General features: G+C 38.6%; 1 protein-coding gene across 1 annotated transcript; it reads right to left on the minus strand.

Moving 5' to 3' along the window:
• Positions 1–22,696: 22,696 nt before the first annotated feature.
• Positions 22,697–24,224, minus strand: LOC138894626 (uncharacterized). Its single transcript, XM_070179336.1, has 3 exons — positions 23,759–24,224; positions 23,504–23,637; positions 22,697–23,152 (listed from the first exon to the last, which is right to left on the minus strand). The coding sequence occupies exons 1-3, from the start codon at positions 24,222–24,224 to the stop codon at positions 22,697–22,699; spliced, it is 1,056 nt and encodes a 351-aa protein (XP_070035437.1).
• Positions 24,225–25,240: the final 1,016 nt, after the last annotated feature.

Below are 25,240 nucleotides of genomic sequence, written 5' to 3' on the forward strand. Positions count from 1 at the left end.
TATTGGGCAACGAGAAATCATCTTTGGGACTTTCTCTGTTTAGATCCTGATAATCGACACATACTCTGACCTTCCCATCCTTCTTCGGAACCGGCACAATGTTGGCTAACCAAGTCCGATATTCAACCACTCTAAGAACTTTGGCTTTGATTTTCTTAGTGACTTCCTCTTTTACCTTCAAACTCATATATGGCTTGAATTTTTTGAGCTTCTGTTTCACTGGTGGACATATGGGATCAGTGGGTAACTTGTGAGACACTACGGATGTGCTCAGACCAGTCATATCATTGTAAGACCATGCAAAGATGTCTTCATACTCCTTCAGGAACTGGATGTACTATTTCTTCTCTGACGGTGATAGGTGAATGCTTATATGGGTTTCCTTGACTGTTTCAAAATCTCCTAAGTTAACCGTCTCGGTCTCGTCCAAATTAAACTTAGGCTTGTTTTCAAAATTTACAACTTCTATGACAATTTCCTCAAGTATTACATCCTCTTCTAGATCCTCTGAATCACTATCCTTACGTTGCGTTTTCTCATTACATGTCACAGCCGTAGGTTCATCACGATAAGTAATAATAATGTTGTAGAGAGAGAAAATGTAAAGGATAATAATAAATACTAAAAACAACAATCCATTGATAAAGATTTAAAATGTCAAACAAGTGAAGTTCGATGATTCGAGCAATTATTTCAAAACAAAATATGCTTAAAACAAAATACTGAAAATGTCTTAGATGCTCATAAAATTTCTTTCAAAAATAAATGATGCTAAATGCCAGGCTACCCAGGAACTCGACTGGCCCGGGATGGTGCAGCGGTCGAGTTCTTGAGAAGATGCCAGTATGCACGAACCAATCTTTGTGAATGGGAATAATCAAAAGAAAGAAAAAGCAAAAGGTAACCAAGTTAGTAAGGAATATTAAAATATGTTTCACAAAGTCATGCAATAATTAGCGTCCTTATTTAAGGACCTCATTGGGCCCGAGGTAGGCCTAAGCGACACGTAGACTTGGAGAAAATTGATGGCAACATTTGCGTCATTTCATTAATGCCAAAAATGTTTACGCAATAATGATCAACACTTTGGCATATGTTTCTCCAAGTAATGCACATAGTATGATAGCATCCAATGGGATTGTGGAAATCCCGTCGGACTTTGAACAAGGTTCATCTTAGCAGGTTGTTATGTTAATAATGCTTCAACCCGCACTAGGTTTAGCATAATGCATGTACATTTCAAGTTAGAGTAGGGTTTCTAGAATGGTCTAGACTGGTACTCCTAAGTGGACAACTTGAGAGGGAAAGGCACGGGACTATCGATTGCACCGCTGATCGACTAGTCTATCGCAAATAAGCCTTTCTGATTTAAAAGGGTAATTTTTGGAAGAGCGCGGACACTCATCAAGTGCCGCTATGATGATAGTTGGCACGAGTGGAGTATGATGTGGAGCATGCTTTATGCAACAATAATAACACGTTGTCAAGTATTTGCATGATATGTAAAAGCAGTAAATAATATAGCAAAGGTAAACATGGAAAGAATATAGAAGAAAGACAAAAGAAAGGAGTCAGTTTAGTTCATAAAAATATATGCGGGAATGTAATAAAGCAGGTAAGGAAGTAGGCATGATATAGCAATTTTGACAAGATAAAAGAGCGGTCATAGCAAGTAAAGGTGAATAGGGGGAAGGGATGTCCCTGTCATAGCAGATTTAAACAAATAAAGGTGAGTAGGGGAAGGGATGTGCATGTCGTAGCGGATTTAAACAAATAAAGGTGAGTAGGGGAAATGATGTGCATGTAACAAAGAAAGTATTCCACATAAGCCAAGTTCATTATGGTAAGAGCCTAAGTGTAAATCCTCAGCAGAGTCGCTATGCTGTCGCGCCCCGTTTTCTCGCAAAATCGGGTTTCGACATGTGACAACTCTTTTAAGGAGGTATTAAAAGAGAAGAGTCGTCATCTAACGATTTTTAAGGTGCGTTAGGGCACCTATTTGCAAATGACTCCGGTTTAACTGGTCAACGCCACCAAAGATCGGGTAAGTGCTCAAGTTACCTCAAATAGAAGGTGTTAGGCACTCCTCGAGGTCCACAACTGTGGGTCCCGGCCAAACATAAATTATATGGATTAGTCTATGTGATCAAATAAGCAAAGAGAATACAAAATCTAAAAAAATTATCACAAAGAGATCTTGAATAGGGAGGTACAACTATTTTTTCATTCTAATATAAAAGAAAGGAAAGGGGGGGGGGGGTTCCAAAGTTTTTTAGCCTAAAGGATCACCCCATGCAACATAAATAATATTTCGTAACTCCCTTGAGATAGGATATTACTCATATTATCCAGCGGGCACAGCCTATCATCTCCTGCTACCCGATTACTATATTAAAGTTGTTTACCTAAGAGAGCTCTAATTCAATTCTAAGTCGTACCTTACGCGTGCACTACCCGTCCCATACCTATGCTTCAGGAGGTTTTGGACATCTATTTGGATGGTTCTAGACCTTATCTAGGCCGCTCAAAAATGCAAAACTAGGCGACAAACAAAACATATAAAGACTTCACATAAAAGCAATTGAGGGCTCACATTGACCTCCACACTTAAGCAGCGAATGCACGCAAACACATATGTCAATTAGGAAGCTGCAGAATCTAGAATCTTAAACCTATAGACATGCTTTCTAGATGATTTTTAAGTCAAAGAATGCGGGAAATTTCATATGTAGGACATTTCTTATAGACAGAATTATTCAGGTATTACAAGTTAATTATTGAAGGTTTTAAGTTACCAATCCTATATGTGTTATGACTAGGTGATCTACGCAGTTGAGTATAACAAAATCTACAGGGAAAAGTCCCAAAATTATCCAGGTTTTCCTAACAGTGACGCTCAGGAAATAGTGTTTGAGTAGTCTAGTATTAACCAATTAACGAGCAATTATTTCCTATAGGCAGGATCTCTAACGCACAACACTTTAAAGTTTATTTTATCGTCATATCTTAATCCTATAGGCATAATTTCTAGGCGAACAACGTCAATTAGAATTATTGCAATCCTATTGGCATGATTTTTAGTAGGCCATAAGGATTGACATAAACATTGATGAGAAACTAATTCCTATATGCAGGTTCTCTAATAACACATAACAATAAATATAATTACAGTATTTGGGGTTTGCGAGCAGACAATGTGTGTGTGTGTGTGTGCTTCTTCTAATGTTGTGATTTCTACAGTGTACATATAATCGAACAACACATATAGAAAATAAATTACCAAGTCCTATTGGCATGTTATCTACCCATTTTGCATGTAAATATTAAATTCTACCCATTTCCCCTTTTTACTAACACCCAAATTGTTTATACAAAAGTTACTACACGCCCAATAATGAGTAAAAATACAAATGTTACACAAGAGTGACAATAGGCCCACAATAGACTCAATATGAAATACCGAGCATTTTCTGGGCCTTCAACAACTCTCACACAACATACCCAGACCTCTAATATGGGCCATATCCAACACACAACCCCAAAATCCATAAAGGAGCCCAAAGTCAATTTATTCAACCATAGCACCAAGTGTTGCTCCATTTAAATCAGCCAATTCAGGTACACAGCAAATAACAGGATGGAATAGGATGAATAAGAGTAGTTTGAGAATTAGGGAATGACTAAGGACCATGCCCTAGTGTGTCAGAGTTCACAAGGGTCTCAATTGGACCCCGAGCAGTGCTCACACTAGGTTGATGAATAATAGAACCTAGGTAGCCTTGAATTTCATTAGGCTAAGAATGAGAATTCAGGAGAGAGCATAGATGTCAAGTGAAGGATAGTAAACCAAGGTTGAGATACAAAGTTGAGGGGATACAAACATAGTCAAGTTGAGCACATAGAGCAAATTATCAGACATGCCTTAGGGGCTTTAGAACAGACTTAGCAAAGATTCAGAAGAACATGTTCAACACCTAGTGCATAAGTGGTCATACATTAGCAGAACATGTTTGCAGGATTGATGGCCTAAGGCAAAATTAAACACCAAGAGATACTAACAAGTGTAAAGGTCCCAAACAGTAGCAATTCTTAACACATGGACTAGTCAGATTTGGAAAATATCTACTTAATAGAACTAGGTTTAGGCATGCTTGAAGCTAAAAGTTAAAGAGACCTAAAAAATTAAAGAAATCAAACAAAATTGCACATAAAACTGCCCAGAAAAACATATTAAACTGACGAACTTCAGGAGTGAAAACATATGCAAATCATAGATACATAGGAATGAAATTACAAAGTCTAGTAACTCACCAGTTAAGTGAAGAACAATAAAGAACTCAGGACAATGCTCGCACCAAGAATAGGTTAAGTAATAGGGTGTTAATGGCCTTGGCTTTCAGCCGACCAATACAAAATACAGAGAAAGAGAGTAGCAAATCCCCAATTTTTAGTGAAGAAAATCGATTTCAAAGCCTATCTTAAAGGGGACTTGGGAGGGGTTTATATAGTGACAGAAATTGGAAGAAAAAAATATGGAAAACAATCAATTAAACACAAATAGAAAGAGAAAATCAGTCAAATTTAAGCAGGAACAAGGAAAGTCACATACATAGCCTATTCCGAGTAGAAATAGGTAAAACAAAAAAATCGGACAAACCCTAGTTGGCAAATGGTCAAAATATTAGCCAAGAATCCCGGTGAATCGAACCCATATGATCCTGTTGAGAGTGTATACAGACGGATTTTCTTCTGAATCTTGTAGGTTGAGGATAATTACACTTGATTCAAAGAGGTAGTACTTGCCGAAATTGGGCAAGTACTAAGTAACACTACGAACGGGTGAATGGTAACGAGATAATACAAATAAGGTAAGCAGATCGTAGAAAGAATCCATGTTTGAGATGGATTCAGAGAGTTTTAGAAAGGCGGTGATTAGGGTTCTTCAGAGAAGGGGGGGGGGTGTCAGGGCGGCGGGTTAGAGGGAAATGGGATTAGGGTTTGGGGTTGGATAATTTAAAAGGGTAGGTTGATTGTGGGCCGTTGATCTTAGGGATTGGGGCGGGTTAATTAAATGAGTATGGGTGGTGGGTTACTGGTATTGGGCTAGGGGTTATTGGGTTAGTGTATTGGGTCTTTTGGTCCGAAAATTAGCTAAAAGAATTGGGCCACCTCTTTTAAATAGAAATTAAAAGGGAAATAATTTAATATAATAGCTAAATAAATATATAAAAATGCTACTTATGCAAATTAGTACATTAAACAATAATAGAAGACTATAAAAAATGTTAAAATATTATTTTGGACCCTAAATGAAATGTCAATTGCAATAAGAATGCACAATATAGGCTATTATTGTAAATTTATGCGAATAGCCTAAAAATAAAATTGTAATTATATAAAAATGAAGTGAAAATATTTTTAAAATGTATTAGGGCTGAAAATAATAATTTGAAGTGATTAAGTCATCACAAATAATTTAAAAGGTTAATTACTGAATATTTTTATGTAAATTAATGCGAGAAAATTAATTTAAAAGCTCTAAAATTATGGAAACTTATAAGAGTGATTGTGTAAATATTGTAAATTAAATAATAATGCAAAATAATATTTTGAAAGTATATATATTGTTTGAAAAATATATGAGGGCAAAATTGGGTATTAACAACCTCCTGAAAACCCGGTGTTGACATGAAATCTACCGGAGCTGGCTCTACGGCGGGCACCACGCCCTACTCCTCAATGATGGGGTCCTCCACTGGATCCGCTGGTGGTTCTACTAGGGCAGTTCTGAGACGCCCTCGTCCCCTACCTCGGGCCGGTGCCTTCGGCCTCTGCCTCGGCCTCTAGCAATGGGGGGAGCAGTTCCTCCTGGGTCTAGAACGTCTGCCATACGCGTCCTCACCATCTGTGAGAGAATGAGAGAAAGGATTTTAGTATACCATCAACTGCACGATAGGATATTAATAAAGAGTAGTTTTCTAACACCATGTAGCCTCTCGAAGATAAGTACGAATGTCTCCGCACCGATCCGCAAGACTCTACTAGGTCTGTCCATAACTAGTGAGACCTACGTGAACCTACATTAACAAATAACGGAATTTAAAGTGAACAAAACGAAAACAGGTAAATGAAAACATAAACGTAGAAATACAACCCAAAATCATAAGTCTTCTAGTGTGTGCCAAGACCCAGTGTCACAAGTATGTGGGCAATCTAATAGAATATACAAAAGAACACTAGCCTACTGTCTGAAAGGAAATAGACAGAAAGAAAAAAAAACATAACAAAAGGGAGACTCCAGCTGCTGCAGAACGGCTCAGAAGGTAGCTCACTGTGAAGTCTCGAGGTGGGGATCAAACCTGCGCGCCAGACTGGTAACCAGATGCACCTGCCTCAGATCCTGTACAATTAAGTACAAAAGTATAGCGTGATTACATAAACAATATGTACCGAGTAAGTATCTAGTCTAACCTAGAAGAAGTAGTGACGAGGGGTCGACTCCGACACTTACTAAGGGACAACAATATCATAATATGAAATTCTAATTAAGCATGATATATGTAACAATAAAACTCAGAACAAGAAGTAACCGAACAATTCATCACCATATTTAAGAACCCAAATCACTTCCTTCATTTAAAATAAATAATCTTTCAAATAATGAATTTATACTAATTATAAAAGGGACTCCCCGTTCTATTATCACGCACAAAATTCCACCAAGAACGTTCGGCCCGATCCAACATAAATGTAAACTGTGCACTACCGAAGGTCGAACTGCACGAACCATAGATGCATCTATTAACCTGCCGAGGCGAATGGCCCACTCCCATGAGAGTAGTAGAAATAATTACCCCGCTCGCGGATCATACTTGCGACGCGGTCAAATATAAATTATTAATAAATCATAACTCTTTCTTTATTCTTTTCAAAATAAAGACTAGAAGATTTTAAATCCTTAAAATCCTCGACTTAGTTCCATTTCATACAATTAACAAATATAATCAAATAACGGTGTCAACAAAGTATGGTGTAAACCTAAAACCACCCGGACATAAACAGGAATAGTAGCTACGTACGGACTCTCGTCACTTTGTGCGTATGTAGCCCCCCACAAATAATAACACATAATAATTATGTTCACCTATGGGATAAATTCCCTCTTACAAGGTTAGAAAAGAGACTTACCTCGTCTCAAAGCGTACTTCCCAATTCAAGAATGCGCTCAAACCTCCAAATTTGATGCCAAACGACTCGAAACTAGTCAAACATTACATAAATCAATCAATCTATGCTCAAAAGTTCATATCTCCACTATTAGAGTGATTACCCAACCCAAATTGCAAGATTCCTAAAATTCACCCCCGGGCCCACATACCCGGATTCCAGAAATATTTGAATAAAGTTGTTACCCATAACCTTAGGAACATAAATATATGGTTTTCCTTAAGTTTCATAATCATTTTCGTGGTGAAATCTTATTTTTATTTAACCCTAGGTTTTTCATCTAAACTCATGATTTCTACCAATTTTCATGATGAAATGTACCTATAATCTATGTATTAAACTCACATTAAGGTAGGAATTACTTACCCTCAATATCTAGGTTGAAATCTCCCTTTTTGAAGCTTTAAAATCGCCCAAATATGTGAAGAATGGGAGAAAAATGCCCAAGTCCCGCATTAAATGAAGTTCACTGCCTCCAGCAATTTTTGCACTTGCGGTCATAGGGCCGCACCTGTGCCCTCGCTTCTGCGGACAAAAGTCCGCTTCTGCGGAACTCCCCTGGGTCGGCTGGCGTCGCTTCTGCGGAGGATGGGCCGCACCTGCGGAATTCGAGCTACCCTTCCTTGGTCACTTATGCGTGGCTTGGCTTGCACCTGCGGCTGGCCAAGCGCAGGTGCAATTATCACAGACCTGATGCTTCAGTTATTGCTCCAAATTTTGATCTTGGTCTGAGTCTCGTCCGTTTGACACTCAGGACCCCCGGGGCCCCGCCCGAACATACCCACGAGTTTGAAATCATAAAACGGACTGGCTCGAACTCTCGAAATGGCCGAAACAACATCAAAACTAAGGATCGCACCCCAAAACCAATTGAACCAAACTTAAGAACTTCAAGTTCTTCAATTCACTTCCAATGTGCCGAAACATACTTAAACTACTCGAAATGACACCAAATTTTGCGTGCAAGTCTGAAATGACATTACAGAACTATTCCCGATATCGAAATTCCGTTAGGACCTCAATAACACCAAAACCCGCTCCAAACCAAATTTAAAGAACTTCTAAAGCCTTCAAAGAACCAACTTTCACTATTAGGCGCCAAAACGCTCCCGGGTCATCCAAAACCCGAACCGAACATACGCCCAAGTCCAAAATAATCACCCGAACCTATTGGAACCGTCAAATTCTGATTCCAAGGTCATTTACTCAAAATGTTGACCAAAGTCAAACTTGGCCTTTTAAGCCAACCTTAAGGAACCAAGTGTTTCGATTTCAACCCGAACCCTTCCAAATCCCGAACTAACCATTCCCGCAAGTCATAAAATAGTAAAATTATGTACGGAAAGTCTTATTTAGGGGAACGGGGTTCTAGGAATCAAAACAATCGATCAGATCGTTACATAAACTGAATGCAGAGGTGTACTCTATTTCTTTGATTAATGTGAAGTGCTTTTCCAATTGAATGAAAAAATTGAGCATCCTAAGTTCCATATTTGATGAAGTTGAATGGAATATTTTGAAGCTTGTTCTTTATACATTCGTTGGGTTTTTGAGCATCCTAGGTTCCATATTTGATGAAGCCTGATGTGCCTAAACACTACTTAGTAGTTGAGTTTGTTATTATGATTGATCTTCTTGGTATTAGAATTCTTTGGTTTCATTTAATGTGACTGATCTGCTGTACTTTTAGTTTTCATGCTAGCGCCCACTCATTTTTGTCCACCAATCTAGAAACAACTGGCTTCCTAGTAGATTTAGGTTTTGTGATAAAAAATAATCTGAATACATCTAGGAAATAGTGGAATTGTAAAAGAAAAGTTCTTGTGAAGGAACTTCTGGAAATACTTAAGACAATAATGAATGCGTAACGACCAGGCTAGTCGTTTTGAGTGTTGTAGCCCTGTTTCCCCATTTACTACTTATTTTATACTCAATTGTCATTATGTGACTCGCCGAGGTAGTTGGTTCGGTTCCGGAGATGTTCCGGAATGAGTTGAGACACTTAGTCTCAAGGAGCTTAAGTTGAAAAGGTTGACCAGATTTTGACTTATATGTAAATGGCTCCGGAATGGAGTTTTGATAGTTCTGATAGCTTCGTTGGGTGATTTTGGACTTAGGATTGTGTCCGCATAGTAATTTGGACGTCTTTAGTTGATTTAGACTTAAAATGGCGAAAGTTGGAAAATTAGAAGTTTTGGAAATTGAGAAGTTTGATCGAGAGTTGACTTTGTGGTTACCAGGCTCAAATTTTGGTTCCGAAAGTTGGAATTGATTGGTTGTGTCATTTATGACTTGTGTGCAAAATTTGAGGTCAATCAAACTTGATTTGATGGCTTCGGCATCGAATGTAGAAGTTAGGAGTTCATAAGTTCAATAAGCCTTTAATAGGGGTGTGATTCATGTTTTGATGTTGATTGATGTGATTTGAGGCCTCGACTAAGTTCGTATGATGTCTAAGGACTTATTGGTGTGTTTGGTTGGGGTCCCGGAGGCCTCGGGTGGATTTCGAATGGTTAACAAAGTGAAATGGGACTTTGAAGATTGCTGAAGTTTTTCTGGTGTACATGTCTCGTTTCCTTCTATGCATTCGCGAGCAAGAGTCTGCGATCACGTAGGTTAGTCAGGCAGTGAATCACGAATACGTGGGCTAAGCCGGTTCGCAAAGAGGAAAAGAGGCAGGAGCTAGTCACGCGCTTTGTTATTCGCAATCGCGTGGAGAGGGTCGCGATCGCATAGGTCTGAGGAGGCAGTACTTCGCGTTCGCGTGGAGATTGTCACGTTCGCATGGAGATTGTCGCGTTCACGTAGTATTAATTTTTGGGCAGCTTAGTTTGTGCTTCACCATCGCGAAGCATTTTCCGCCATCACGATTGAGGGATATCTGGGCAGAATTTAAGTCTCAAAAACGTGGGTTTGAGTTTATTTCATAATTTGATTTTGGGAGCTCGGATTGAGGCGACTCTGTAATGACTCGACTTGTTGTTTTTTGAATTAGTGTCTCGTTCAGTGACTTAAGGTCCCGAGCAGATTCGTAATGTGTATTATGACTTACGTGTGCGGTCGAGTTTGGTTTTGGAAGGTTCAGAATTAAATTGGAAGAATAGTCCTTATTTTTGAAGCTTAAATGAAAAGAGTTGACCAAAGTTTGACTTTGGAGCAAACGACTCCGGAATGGGATTTTGATTATGTCAATAGCTTTGTATGGTGATTTTGGACTTAGGTGTATGTCCAGATTTGGATTTGGAAGTCCGTAAGATAATTTGACGCATTTTGGCGAAAGTTGGAAAATGGAGGATTTTTAGAAAGTTTGATCGGGAGTTGACCTTTTTATATTAGGGTTGTAATCCGTTTCTAGAAATTTGAATAGGTCCATTATGTCATTTATGACTGGTGTGCAAAATTTGAAGTCAATCAGAGTTGATTTGATCAGTTTTGGCATCGAATATAAAAATTAGAATTCGATAGTTTCATTTAAGCTTCAATTGGGGTGTGATTCGTGTTTTAGTGTTGTTTTACTTGTTGGTATATTTGGTATACTTGGGGTAAGTGTTCTTGACTCCCTTGTGATTATATTTCATGAATCTATGGTTATATTCATCGTTTAATTCGAGTTTTTATGGAAGAAATTGAGTTTTTTGCAAAATCTTTCAAAAACGAAAATTTTAGATTTGGAGGTTGATTTGTTATCAGAATTTGATAAAATTGGTATGGTCGAACTCGTATCGGAATGGGTATTTGGATTTCGTGAAAATTCTGTCGTGTACCGAGATGCGGGCCTCGTGTTGACGTTTGGTTGATTTTTTAATGTGAAATTTTAAGTCGATATTTTATTATCCGGAATTGTTTTCCATGAATTTTAATGAAGTTATACAATCAATTTGGATAGATTTGAGCTGTCCGAAGGTCAATTCAAGCAAGAAGGCTATTTTGGAATATCAGCCTAACTATAAAAAGGTAAGTATTTTGCCTAAGTTTGAGTGGGAGAATTACCCTTTAGGCATTGAGTCTTATGTAGAAAATGTGTGATTGGAAGCCGTGAACGCGAGGTGACGAGTACGTACTCGGGCTTATATGTGCAAGTTTTATTGGTTTAAAGTCTTAGTCATTTTAATGTATTAAATTGGATAATTACTGGCATTTAGTAAACCCTTGAATTGTCATGCCCCATTCCTTGTTTGTCGTGTTTGCATTTTATATGATAATTTGGTGTGATTGTCACTTAGATTTTTATGTGAATTCCATGTGTTTGTTGATTTGATAGTTTTTTGGAATTCAATTCATTATGTATTCCTTATCTGCAAATAATTATTAAATAAGGCATTAATATATATATATATATATATATATATATATATATATATATATATTAAAATTTAGATTAAAGAAGGCGTTGTCCTATGCTAAGTTGCTTGTCCATCTCTGTTGTTTTTTTAGGTTTTATATACGTTGTGTGGAGTCTTGGTCTATTTGTTGAGAAATTTATTGATTTTGTTATATCTTTGGAATTGGTTGTGGCCTATGGGCAAATTGTGATATGAATTATTGTATTATATTGTCGTGATAATATTCTATGTAAATTGTTATGTGATTAGAATTATTATTATGAGGACATAAGGGTGGCATTCCACTGTTGAAATTATGTGGGCATAAGCGTGGTATTTCACAGTGCTTATGTGTGGTGGGATATTGTCTGGGCGGAGTGATAAGGGTGGCTATTATACAGAGAGATAAGGGTGGCAATAGGAGCAATAAGGGTGGCTATAGGAGTGATAAGGTTGGCTATTGATATTTTCAGGGCGGATGGATAAGGGTGGCTATTATTATGGGGGTGATACATGTGGCTATAAGAGAGATAAGGGTGACTATTTGTAACGACCCGGCCGGTCGTTTCGAGTATTACAGCCCCGTTCCCCCATTTGCTGCTCACTTTATGCTTTACAGTCGTTGTATCACTTGTCGGGGTAATTGGTTTAGGTCCGGAAGGATTTCAGAGAGAAATGAGGCACTGAGTCTCATAATTGAAAATTAAAATTGGAAAAGTTGATTGGATGTTGACTTATGTGTAACGACCTCGGATTTGAATTCTGAAGATTCTAATAGTTCCGTATGGTAATTTTGGACTTAGGAGCGTGTCCGAAAAATTATTTGGAGGTCTGTAGTGGAATTAGGCTTGAAATGGCGAAAGTTAAATTTTTGGGAGGTTTGACCGGGGAGTTGACTTTTGATATTGGGGTCGGAATCCGATTCTTGAAATTGGAATAGGTCCATAATGTGAAATGTGACGTATGTGCAAATTTTGAGGTAAATCGGATGTAATTTGATGAGTTTCGGCATCGGTTGTGGAAGTTGAAGTTTCAAAGTTCATTGATTTTGAATTTAGGTATGATTCGCCATTTCGATGTTGTTAGGTGTGATTTGAGGCCTCGGGTGAGTTTTGGATGAGGTTCAGATCAATTGCGTTGCATATTGCATTGTTGAAGGCTGCTGGTTCTGGTGTTTCCGCACCTGCGGAAATGGGCTCGCAGGTGCGACAAAGGCGTCGCAGATTCTAGATGAGAGCTGGATGAGGAAGACAGGGCAGATATGCGCATGCGCAGAAGTGGCCAATGCGCGCAGAAGTACGACCGCAGGTGCGGTCCTAGACATCGCAAAAGCGATCAAAGCCGGCCAAGCTGTACTCGCAGAAGCGAAGATCGCAGATGCGACCTCTTGTCCGCAGGTGCGGATTGACTGGACATAACCTTTTAAGTTCGAGGGTTCGCAATTGTTCACCCATTTTCGAATTTTGGAGCACGATTTAGGCAACCTTTGGAGCAATTTTGATTACAAGAATTGGGGTAAGTGTTCTACGCTTGGGTTTGATCTTATTCCATGAATCTACCTTCGTTTTTTTGTGATTGGAGTGTGAATTTTAAAGAAGAAATTGGGGGTTTTGGCCTAATGTTTCATAATATGAATTTCTGAGTTTTGAACGTCGAATTGGAGTCAGATTTGAGTAAAACTAACATGGTTGGACTCATAATTGAATGGGTTGTCGGATTTTGTGAGTTTTTTGGGTTCCGAGACGCGGGCCCGATTGTGAATTTTGGTCGATTTTGGGTTTTGATTAAGGATTCGATCTTTATCATTTGGAATTATCTCCTTGGGCTTTATTTGATGTATTTGAATTGATTTTGGCTAGTTTTGAGCTGTTCGGAGGTTGCTACGTGCGTGATGGCATCTTTGGAGCACCGCTTGGCTTGCTCGGCATTGGTGTTATCTTGTTCGAGGTAAGTAACTCTTATAATCTTAGTGTTGAGGGTATGAAACTCCGAAATAAGTGTTATGTGATTGGTATTAAGGTGACACACATGCTAGGTGACGGGTGACGCACATGCTAGGTGACGGGTGTGTGGGCGTGCACCATGTGAATTGGGATTCTGTTGTTTCCATGGCACTGTATAGTGGTCCTACTTTGTTGATATCCATGTTTTTACCATGTGATAAAGTAGTTAAGCTGTCAATCATGCTAGATATCATGTTTAGGCATTATGCCGATATTATTTAGACCCATAGTGGTCGTTTCTTACTGTCATCTCACTGATTTCATTGATATTTCGTACTCAGTCATATTCATGCATTCATATCATATCTCAGACTCAGTTATTTATTGATACATTATATCATTATTGTCGAGCTAGTTTCATGACATTATGAGCCTGTGAGTGAGACTAGAGAGATTGATGATTGAGTGAGGCCGGGGGCCTATTTATGAGGATATTGTCACTATAGCACGTGAGTTGTCCATGCAACACGTGAGTTGTCCGTGCAATTCCAGATGTTGACATTATAGCACGTGAGTTATCCGTGCGGCACGTGAGTTGTCCGTCCGATTCCAGATATTGATATTATGGCACGTGAGTTGTCCGTGCGGTTTATAGCGCTTGGGCTGAAGGAGCCCCTCTGGAGTATACACACCCCCAGTGAGCGTGGTTGATATTATTGAGGGATGGATCTTCCCTGAACATGGATCTTGTCCGAAGCATTATATATCTGGAGATGGATCTTCTCCACGGGCTGGATTGGCCCTACTTGGTACTGAGTGACCGATGATCAGTTGATGTGTATATTCCGGGATGGATCTTCCCTGGGTCGGATTGGCCATATACAGTACCGAGTGATTAAGCATGATGAGTGGAATGTGTGAGAAAGTGAGATTGAGTAATCTGAGAGTGTGAGTACATGAGTTCATCTATGAGATACATTGCATTGATATGCACACATGACATACAGGCGTAGAGATAAAATTTTCCTCATGTTGTACAGTATCACGTCATTTATGACTTCTCACACATGTTGACATATGGGCATAGTGATGCATTAGTTTTACACTGGTTATCTGGAAAGAAAGAAAAATATCTTTATTATTATTGAAGGGATTTTTAGGAAAATTACTGTTTTCAAACTTACTCATATTTTTGGCAACTTCGGTGAACGATTTGGGTTTTCACCAATGTACTTTAAAGACAAAACTATTTTCAGAAATCATGATTTTATTGAGCATTTTATCTCTGAGTTACTTCAGGTATTACTTTTTTTATATTGTTATGAACTATTGTTGGTTATGGAAGTTAGACTCTGGCCTTGGTACGAGCTCGTCACTACTTTCAACCTAAGGTTAGGTTTGTTACTTATTGAGTAAATGGTGTCGGTTGTACTCATACTACACTTCTGCACCTTGCTTGCAGATGTTGGCTGTTGATGTTGCTGTGTTCGATGGGAGCTAGATTTGGAGATGTACTTGCGTCCCATTTGTAGCTGCCTCTTGTTCATGGTAGCCTTAGATCTATAAAACTCTGTTTATGTACTTTTCAAACAGACGATGTATTTATTGCATTTCTGCTTTATAGACTCTATTCTTAGAAGCACATGATTTGTACAACCAGTTCTTGGGGAATGTATTAGATTCAGATATTTCTTTACCTAATTTCTTTATTAATTGTTATTGGAATTGGTTAGTGGTTAATTGGCTTACCTAGCGAGTTGGGTTGGGTGTCATCACGACTAGTCGGATTTTGGGTCATGACACTATTGTCAGGGATGATATGTGATGATGTGGGATTATTGTGTTGGTGATTTTTATGTGATGTTGTGATTTTCCTTGTGTTTATTTTATCTCTTATGCAACTTGTCTTTTTGTTTTGATAAAATGGATAATTGTCTGATTCATGATGGAATTGTAAGCCTGTGGCTATTGCCGGACGGTTTATATTATTGGCACATGAACTATCCGTGCATATGTGATATGAAATGTGGGAATGAGGTGCTGTGAAAATATGATGATTTAATTATTGGCACGTGAGTTGTCCGTGCGATTATGAAAGAAATATTGGCACGAGGTGCTGAGGAAAATATGATGATTTTATTATTGGCACGTGAGTTGTCCGTGCGGTTGTGATAGAAATATGGATACGAGGTGCCGTGAAAATATGAAAGTAGGCTGAGACCCGTATTACGAAAAATAGGAAAGTGGGCTGAGACCTGTATTTTTTGATTATGAAATAAGGTGTCACAGGATAACATTTATTTGAAAGATATGTATTTGAAGGAATTATATTTGAAAGAAGTATATTCAAAATATATTTATTGGAAGGGATTATACTCTAAAGATTTTTATTTGAAAAACTTATAGATAAAAGATGTATATTTTGAAGGACTTGATTATTGGATGTACTTGTGTTCATTATTTATTTGAGCAATATTTATGGTGTTCTTGCTACCTTGCTGTTTACATCACTAGTTGATTATTGTTGCTATCACAGCTATTTATTTTTATTATTTTTGTATACTATATTGCACAGGTTATTAGACTAGTGAGTGTCTTGACTGTACTGAGGAGTGCAAAACACACACTTAAATTGTGATCGCTAGTCAAAGATAGTATAGTTAAATTATCATCTCCACACGGATTGGAATTAAATAGTGTTGAATAATCTCCAGTTGATTACTATCCAGGAAAATTAACACTTGGTTGGGTATCTATTACAATGATTAACTATTGAAGTTCAAGCAAATAACAATTGATTACTAAAAAGAGCAAGTAACCCCGAAGAAATATTTATGAGGAAAATAAGGGTAATTGACCAGATAGGTGCATGATAACTGACTCGGGATCTAATTCTTGAGTTAATTCACTCTATAATACGATCGATTCTTACGAATTCAACCGATTATCAGATTACTCTTGAAGCTAATATTCCTCTCTCAATTAAACACTAGTTCAGTAATTAACCCAATTGAAGCATGGTAAACAGTTGCAAAAATAAAAATGATGTTTATGATCTAAAGGGTAACTTCTCACGAATATTCCCTATTTTTTCGTTCAATCAACAATTCAAGAGGCTCCTTCGATTACCTATTTGAATCGTGAATTTATACTATGCATAAGATGTGCAGAAAATTAATATAGAACTTCTCTTTTGATTAAGCAAAATACTAATTAACTCCACAATACAATTCAAGCTCCATCAATTAATTCTAGCAAGTATCAAGAATCGAATCCCTTGTCCAGCTATTGAAACACCATATCTATCAACACCCAAATAGAAATTACTCCATAATAATGGAGTAGGATATCTCAAATAAGTTTAAGAACAAAGAAAATATTAATTCTAAAGATTGATACAAACTCTCGTATTGCACCGACTGTGGGTTGAAATCTTGAAGAATTCTTGAGTCTTCTTCCATGGTGGCTCTCCAATCTTCTCTAGGTAAAAAATTCACCTAAATCCTCAGCCCCCCTCTTTTTAGACGAGTTGGGCTTCATATAGGTCCAGAAGAGTCGCCTTCGAAATTACAAAAATAGGCTTGGGAAATTTTCCGAACAGGATGTGCGCGATCGCGCACCTGGGCAGGTGGTCGCACACCGCTTGCGCGCCCACGTGCGCAAACACGCACTTTGGGCATTCTTTTGATGCACTTGCACGCCCAGATGCGTGATTGCACATGTGGGCACGCACCTGGGTGAGTTCCTGCTCAATTCTTTGCTCCTCTTTGCTAAGTGCATTATTGTCCGTTAAAACTTACATACGATCCCAACTTAATCCACAGCTTTTACTCAGACTTCAAAGCTCCATAATAGCTCAATTAGTTCCAAAACCTCATCATAAATCGGAGTCGCTCCTACAAAGCATAAAACACACACTCAGTGCAAAATAATATCATTTAGAGCTCAAACACTAGTAAAGTGCAACGAATTAGAGTGTAAATGTCACGACCCAAAATCCATTATAGGTCATGATGGCGCCTAACAATGCTGTTAGGCAAGCCAACAATAATTAATTAACTTAATTACTCATTTTAGTATTTAAAATCACGAGTTTCTTCAATTTAATAATAAAAGATGAACTTTACAGAGTAAATAAAAATATTTTCACAATTTCAATACCAAACAACCCATAATCACCCCAAAATCCGGTGTCACAAGTGCATGAGCATCAATTAGGAAGTAAAATAAAATATAGCATATGTCCGGAATATAAATTGGACAGGAAAAATATAAATACTCTGAAGAAGACTCTTCTGGCTACAGATCGTAGTATAGAATGTAACTCACCTATGTCCCCGCAATAACCTCTGCGCCCACAAGGCCACTAGACATATATGTACCTGCACAAAAATGTGCAGCAAGTGTAGTATGAGTACGTAAATCAACGCGTACCCAGTAAGTATCCCGTCTATCCTCGAAAAAGTAGTGACGAGGGGTCGACTCTGACACTTACTATGTGCTAACAATAAAATACCGATATTATACTTAAGCATGGATTTTATGAAACAACTGTAAACTCAATAACAAGAAGTGGGTGGACAATTATTTTATTAATAGGGAAATTTTCCAAATTTATTCTCATCATTTAACAATTTATATCTCAAGTTAATGAAGCAATATCAATTATTATTAGTTCCGAAGATTTATCATGCGCAAATCATGCCGAGGTCGTACGACCCGATACAACATAAATATTTAAATTGTGCACTGCCGAGGGTCGAACGACATAAACCATAGATGCATCTATCTGCTACAGAGGCGTTCGGCCCGCTACACAAAAGAGAAAAATGCATTTAAAACAATCAATTAAAGATTTATTTAAGGGGAAATTATTCAAGAAAATACCAATTCTCATTGAGAGTCAAGAAAATTAAGTTTAACCTTTTACAGTTCTTTTTTCAAGTTTCAATATGATTCAAGCAATTAAATTAACAAGTAGTTGCAAACATCGCAAGTATAACATGATTTGGGTCCTAGACTACCCGGACATAAGCATAATAGTAGCTACGCACGGACCCTCGTTACCTCGTGCTTACGTAGCTCTCACAAATAGAAGCACGCATTACATCGATTCACCTATGGGGTTAATCCCCTCTTACAAGGTTAGAAAAGAGACTCACCTCACTCCGAAGTTCCACAACCGGCTCCAAAGCCTTTCCAACAACTCAAACCGATGCCCATCACTCCAAAACTAGTCAATAAATGCGCAAATACATAAATATATACTCTAATACTCATAATAATTTAATTTACAACAATTTTGAACTCCGCTCGAAAAGTCGATAAAAATCACCCTCGGGCCCACGTGCTCGGATTTCGAAATTTTTTAGAGATAATCCTTACCCATAAAACTACAAACTCAAATATACGATTTATTTCATATTCCATGTCCAATTTCGTGGTCAAAATCCAAAAATACCAATTTTTAGGTTTTTATTCAAAATCCCAAATTCGACAAATTTTCATGCTTGAATCCATATAAAAATCATGTATATAACTCACAATGTGAAAAAATCACTTACCCCATAATAGCTGATGAATATGGCACTCCAAAATTGCTCCAAAATCGGCTCCCATGGACGAAATGAAGTGGAATTGATCCAACCCCCTTTGTTTAAAAAAGAACACTTCCCAGCCCGACTACCACACCTGCGGCAGCTTCACCGCATCTGCGGTCTCGCAGGTGCAGCCAAAACCTCGCACCTACGCATACCCTATGCCCAGCACAGCTCTGCAACTGCGTGTCAAATGCGCCTATGCGGTCTCGCACATGCGGAGATCTTCCGCTTCTGCGACTCCAACTGCCAGCTCGCATTCCGCTTCTGCGGAGCTTTCCTCGCATCTGTGGCCATCCCAGCTCCGTCCAAATGTCGCTTCTGTGACCACATCGCCGCACCTACAGCCCTTTTCATGCAGATGCGATTGCACCAGATATCAGCTGCCTCAACACTTCTTCCAAGTCCAAACTCGATCCGTTAACCATCCGGTATTCACCCGAGGCCCTCGGGACCTCAACCAAATATACCAACATGTCCTAAAACATATTACAAACTTATTCGAGCCTTCAACTCATATCAAACAGCGCTAAATACAAGAATCATCCTCCAATTCAAACTTAATGAACTTTGAAACTTCAAAATTTTACAATCGATGCTGAAACCTATCAAATCACGTCCGATTGACCTCAAATTTTGCACACAAGTCATAATTGACATTATGGACCTACTTCCACTTCCGAAATCTGAATCCTACCCCGATATTAAAAGTCCACTGCCGGTCAAACTTCTCAAAATTATCCAACTTTCCAACTTTCGCCAAATGACCCCCAAAATGACCTACGGACCTCCAAATCCACTTTCGAATGCGCTCCTAAGGCCAAAATCATCATACAGAGCTATTCTCAGACTCGGAATCACAAACGAACATTGATAACATTGAAATGCACTTCAACCCAAATTTATGAAAGCCTTCAAAATGCTAACTTTCCACAATAGGCACTGAAAGCTCCCGGTTCATCCAAAACTCGATCCGGACATACGCCCAAGTCCAAACTCATCATACAAACCTGTTGGAACCTTCAAATCCCGATTCTGAGGTCGTTTACTCAAAAATCAACCCTTATCCAACTCCTCCAACTTAAAGTTTCTGAAATTAGAATTTTCTCTCTAAATCAACTCAGAATTTCCCGAATTTCAGTTCCGACCACACGTACAAGTCATAATACCCGAAGTGAAGCTACTCATGGCCTCAAACCGCCGAATGACGGTCTAGAGTTCAAAATGACTGCTTGGGTCGTTAGAGTAATTAATGGCCAAAATATGTAATTATAGCCTACCATCAACACCCCACACTTAAACCATTGCTCGTCCTCGAGAAACCAAACTACACTTTATAAAGACATGACGTTTTTAAACAACTCTTATAACTCATCATACCAAAATTATTTAAAATAGACTAAGTACAATAGCGTAACATCCCGGCCTCAACAATTGACTCACAAGTACTACGCATTATTTACAACTCGCTCACTTACTCTAACATAGAGATCCAAAATTACCTTTCCTTCATGAATCAAGTGCCCTCACAACAAAATAGAGTAGTTCCACACACAATAGAATTTAAGAATAATTAGGAACTCAATATAGAAAGAATTCACTCACTCCCAGAAATAACATTCATATGCCACAAAAGATGAACCATAGGCTTGCCCGTAGTGTACTACTCAACTAATCGAGCTCATTCAGTCAAGGATCAAGTAGGACTTTAATGTAGTCTGTGGGACGGGTAGGATACATTTAGATATAAGACTGACTACACCTCCCTAAGCACTTTAATACATACAATTTATCATTCAAAACCCCTCACTTATGTCAAACCATAACTCCACCTTCACATCAATATACATTAACTCCTAAGTTCATCAAGCACAATTACATTAAGAGTTACCACTTATCAATGAATATTGTTTTTTCACAATTATGCATTTATTATTTGACATAAGCTTTCATTTTTAATTCAAGTGACTCTTATTTTTTTCTAAACATTGCACATTTCTCCTTAATTCAATAGTTTCACTTCAAAAGCCAAACCAACCACCCCCGCTTCAACTTTTACAACGTTCACAACAATTTCAAGTGCTCATGGGAGGTCAAAGGTTCAAATAGCGGGTTAATTCAAACAACTGGTTAAGGCTCATAATGTGGTTGCCAAAGAAACATGATAAAAGGCTCAAAAAGGGCTAACTAGGATACATAACAATTAGGTGGATAAGGCATATACTGGCTCAAAAAAAAAAATACCTATATCACTTCCAAGACTGAATTAACTACCATTTTGCTTTGCAAACACGCATGGCAAGTTCTGGACATCAAATGCAATGCAATGAATAGCACAAAAACCTCACACACACATGGCGCATAACTAACTCAGGATGGGACTCATCAAAACACTCTAGTCAAAGTAGTTAAGATCATAAAATTTTAGGGTACTTATGCAAGAGTCAAAACTGAGCCTAAGCATTACAACTAGAGAACTCACTATTCTCAAGGCATAGAAGAGTAATTAGACATTGCCTTTATCATTCAAATTAGAGTTCAAGGTACCTACACCTAACAAGAGAGAAAGGGAAAATAAAATGAAACTAACTACACTCGGTTCAATTAAAACCCTTGAAAAAGAACAACGGCACAAAGAAAAATCAAGGGAAAATTAATACACAACCTTAATTAATTTATTCACACAATCTCATTCAGGAAATTTCCCAAACACATAATAGGCGCAGTGATTCCTAAACCCCACAACTTAATTTCAACCGTATTTAGAATAAAAATACACCAATGTCACTCCCAGCCACTACATGACATTTATCAATGGAGAACCTTTCTTTCCACCCCACAAGATAAGGAGCATAATAACAAAAACAAAAATCTGTTGTAACACAAGCAAAATAAAAAATGATAACTAGGAAAAGAGAAAGAGAAAGCATCTCACTTACCTGGAGCGATCCGGGAGAGAAAATACGTGAGGTTGGGTGAAAGGGGAAGATGAGGGTTGTGGTGTGGTGTGGGTTGTGTTCAGAGAGAATGAGAGAGGGGGGGGGGGGGTAGAATTAGGGTTGTTAGTGTAGGGTTGTTGTGTTCAGAGAGAATGGTGTGGGTCAGTGCGCGGTCGCGCACAATTTTAGAATTGGGGTTTTGAGGGGTGGCTATCCGAAATGAAAAGAAAAACTTAGTTGATGTGGCCCAGGTCCACGTTCGCGCACGTGGTCGAGCACTTGAGGTAGTACACTGGTGGAAGTGCACGACCAGTGCACGGTCGCACAGTCTCGCATGTCGTGCTTCCTATTTCATTTCCTATTGCGCGACCTGGTGCGCGAGGTGCCACCAAATGGGTCCTTTAGACACCCTAATTCCTACCTTCCACGAAATGTACTTTCCTGCACCCACCACATCATACTATACACTAATTTCTATCTATTCTACACTATAAATAAAAGTGAAAAATTTAACCAATAGAAGAGTTAGAAGTAGTTCTGAGTTATAGTCGTCAGCTTGACTACGTCACTTGGGCTTAATTGATCACGATGCTAGATGATTGCTTGTCAAATCCTCCTACAACATACTATTTTAACCTGTGCCCATTCACCTTAAAGCTTCCATTCCCTCATTCATCCTGAATGTCAACGGCGTCATACGGTGAGACATGTTTTACCACATACACACTTGTCCATTTTGATTTGAATTTTCTGAGGAATAATCTAAGTCTACTATTGTATAGTAAGACTTTGTCCCCTTCCTGAAATTCCCTTGGCTTAATCAGATGATCATGCCACCTCTTGGTCTTTTTTTTAAAGATACGCGCATTTTCATACGCGTCCAGTTGAAACTCCTCTAATTCGTTCATCTGTGCCAACTTGTGTTTTCCTGTAAGACTAAGATCGAGATTAAGCGTTTTAATAGCCCAGTAAGCTTTATGTTCTATTTCAACGGGTAGAATACACAATTTTTCATAGACTAATTTGAATGGTAAAGTCCCTATGGTTGCTTTGAATGCAGTTCTATACGCCCATAGAGCTTCTTCCACTTTTATAGACCAATCCTTGCGAGAAGCACTAACCGTCTTTTCGAGAATTCATTTTATTTCACAGTTAGCCACTTCAACTTCCCCATTAGATTGGGCATGGTATGGTGTTCCTGTTTTGTACGTGACCCCATACTTGGAAAATAGTGCAGCAAATTATCTGTTCACAAAGTGTGACCCATTGTCACTGATAATCACTCGAGGAGTCTCGAATTTGGTAAAGATGTTTTTTCGTAAGAACTCACACACCAGCCGAGCCGTTGGTCCTAGTAGGAATTGCTTCAACCCATTTAGAGGCGTAATCAACATCTACTAGGATATACTCATGTGAAAAGACAATGGAAACGGACCCTTGAAGTCAATGCCCCAAACAAAAAAAAATTGACATACCAGAATGGAGTTTAGTGGAATCTCATCCCTCTTGCTGATGTTACCTGTCCTTTGACATTTATCACATGCAGCTACATACGCCCGAGTGTCTTTGTACAAAGTAGGCCAGTAGAAACTGGCTTCCATGACCTTTTCTACAATGCGATTTCCATCGTAGTGATTACGAGAGAGGTCACGAGGTAACCACTCGAATCACCCCATATGCGAACAGTTTAAATAAGAGAGGTTCATTCCAAAAATAACTTTTTACCTCACCTTGAAGCTTCCTTCTTTGATCACGAGAGAGGTCACGAGGTAACCATTCGATGGCTAAAAAATTGGCTATATCAGCATACCAAGGTGGTCTTTCAGATATTGCAGCAATGGAGAAAATCTGCTCATCAGGGAACTCTTCTCTCACGGCAATTGTTTCAACTGGAGGTTTCTCAAGTCGAGATAGATGATCGGCGACTTGATTTTTTGTGCACTTCCTGTCTTTGATCTCCAAGTCGAACTCTTGGAGCAACAACACCCTCCGCATCAGACGCGACTTGGATTCCTTTTTATTCAACAGATATTTCAAGGCTGAGTGATTCATGTGAATGATCACTTTGCTCCCCAATAGGTGTGATCTAAACTTGTTAAAAGCAAAGACCACAACAAAGAACTCTTTCTCAGTAGTAGCATAGTTGACTTGAGCTTCATTCAACGTTCTGCTGGCATAGTAAATTGGCCTAAACATCTTATCTTTTCTTTTCCCCCAAAACTGCCCCCACAGCTACATCACTGGCATCATAAATTATCTCGAATGCCTAGTCCCAATCAGGTGTCACCAAAATAGGGGAACTTACTAGCTTTTCCTTTATCAAATCGAATGTTCTTAAGCATTCCACATTGAAAACAAACTTGGCATCCTTTTCTAGAAATGCAGTTAATGATTTGGTAATGCTGGAAAAGTTTTTGATGAACCTCCTATAGAATCCCGTATGTCCAAAAAACTCCTTATCGCCTTCACAGAAGTTGGTGGAGGGAGTGTAGCAATTACGTCTACCTTGTCTCTGTCAAATTCAATTCCTTGTGCAGTAACTTTATGGCCCAAGACAATTCCCTCTTTTACCATGAAATGACACTTTTCTAAGTTAAGGACCAAGTGCGTGGATTCACAACGTTCAAGCACGAGCACTAAGTACTTTAAGAAGACTTCAAAGTCATCACCGAAAAGGGTGAAATTATCCATGAATACTTCTAGACACTTTCCATTTAGGTCGGAGAATATAGACATCATGCACCTTTGAAAAGTGGCAGGTGCATTACACAACCCAAATGACAATTTCCTGTAAGCAAAAATACCTGGCGGGCATGTGAATGTGGTCTTATCAACATCTTCTAGGGCAATGGGTATCTGATTGTAGCCGGAGTACCCATCTAAGAAGTAGTAGAAACCGTGTCCAGCCACTTTCTCTAGCATTTGATCAATAAGGGTAGTGGAAAGTGGTCCTTTCTTGTTGCATCATTCAGCCTTCTATAATCAATGCACATTCTCCACCCAGTGATTATTCTTCTGGGAATCAATTCATTATCTTCATTTTTCACCACCGCCATGTCATCCTTCTTTGGTACAACTTGAACTAGAATAATCCATTGGCTGTCAGAGATGAAAAAAATCACTCCCGCATCTAGCAATTTGATGATCTCTTTGTGCACTACCTCCTCCAAATTTTTATTCAACTTGCATTGGGGCTGCAGAGCTGGCATATG

This window comes from Nicotiana tomentosiformis, chromosome 6, assembly GCF_000390325.3.
Source record: "Nicotiana tomentosiformis chromosome 6, ASM39032v3, whole genome shotgun sequence".
Lineage (NCBI taxonomy): Eukaryota > Viridiplantae > Streptophyta > Magnoliopsida > Solanales > Solanaceae > Nicotiana > Nicotiana tomentosiformis.

Excerpts from the sequence above, each read along its gene's own strand:
- LOC138894626 (XM_070179336.1), bottom strand. The coding sequence starts at position 24,224 with ATGTTTAGGCCAATTTACTATGCCAGCAGAACGTTGAATGAAGCTCAA. Across the intron at positions 23,638-23,758 it reads TCAAAGAAGGAAGCTTCAAG|AAAAGGTCATGGAAGCCAGT; the intron begins GTGAGGTAAAAA and ends ATCGCATTGTAG. Across the intron at positions 23,153-23,503 it reads TTCCACTAAACTCCATTCTG|ACGGTTAGTGCTTCTCGCAA; the intron begins GTATGTCAATTT and ends ATTCTCGAAAAG.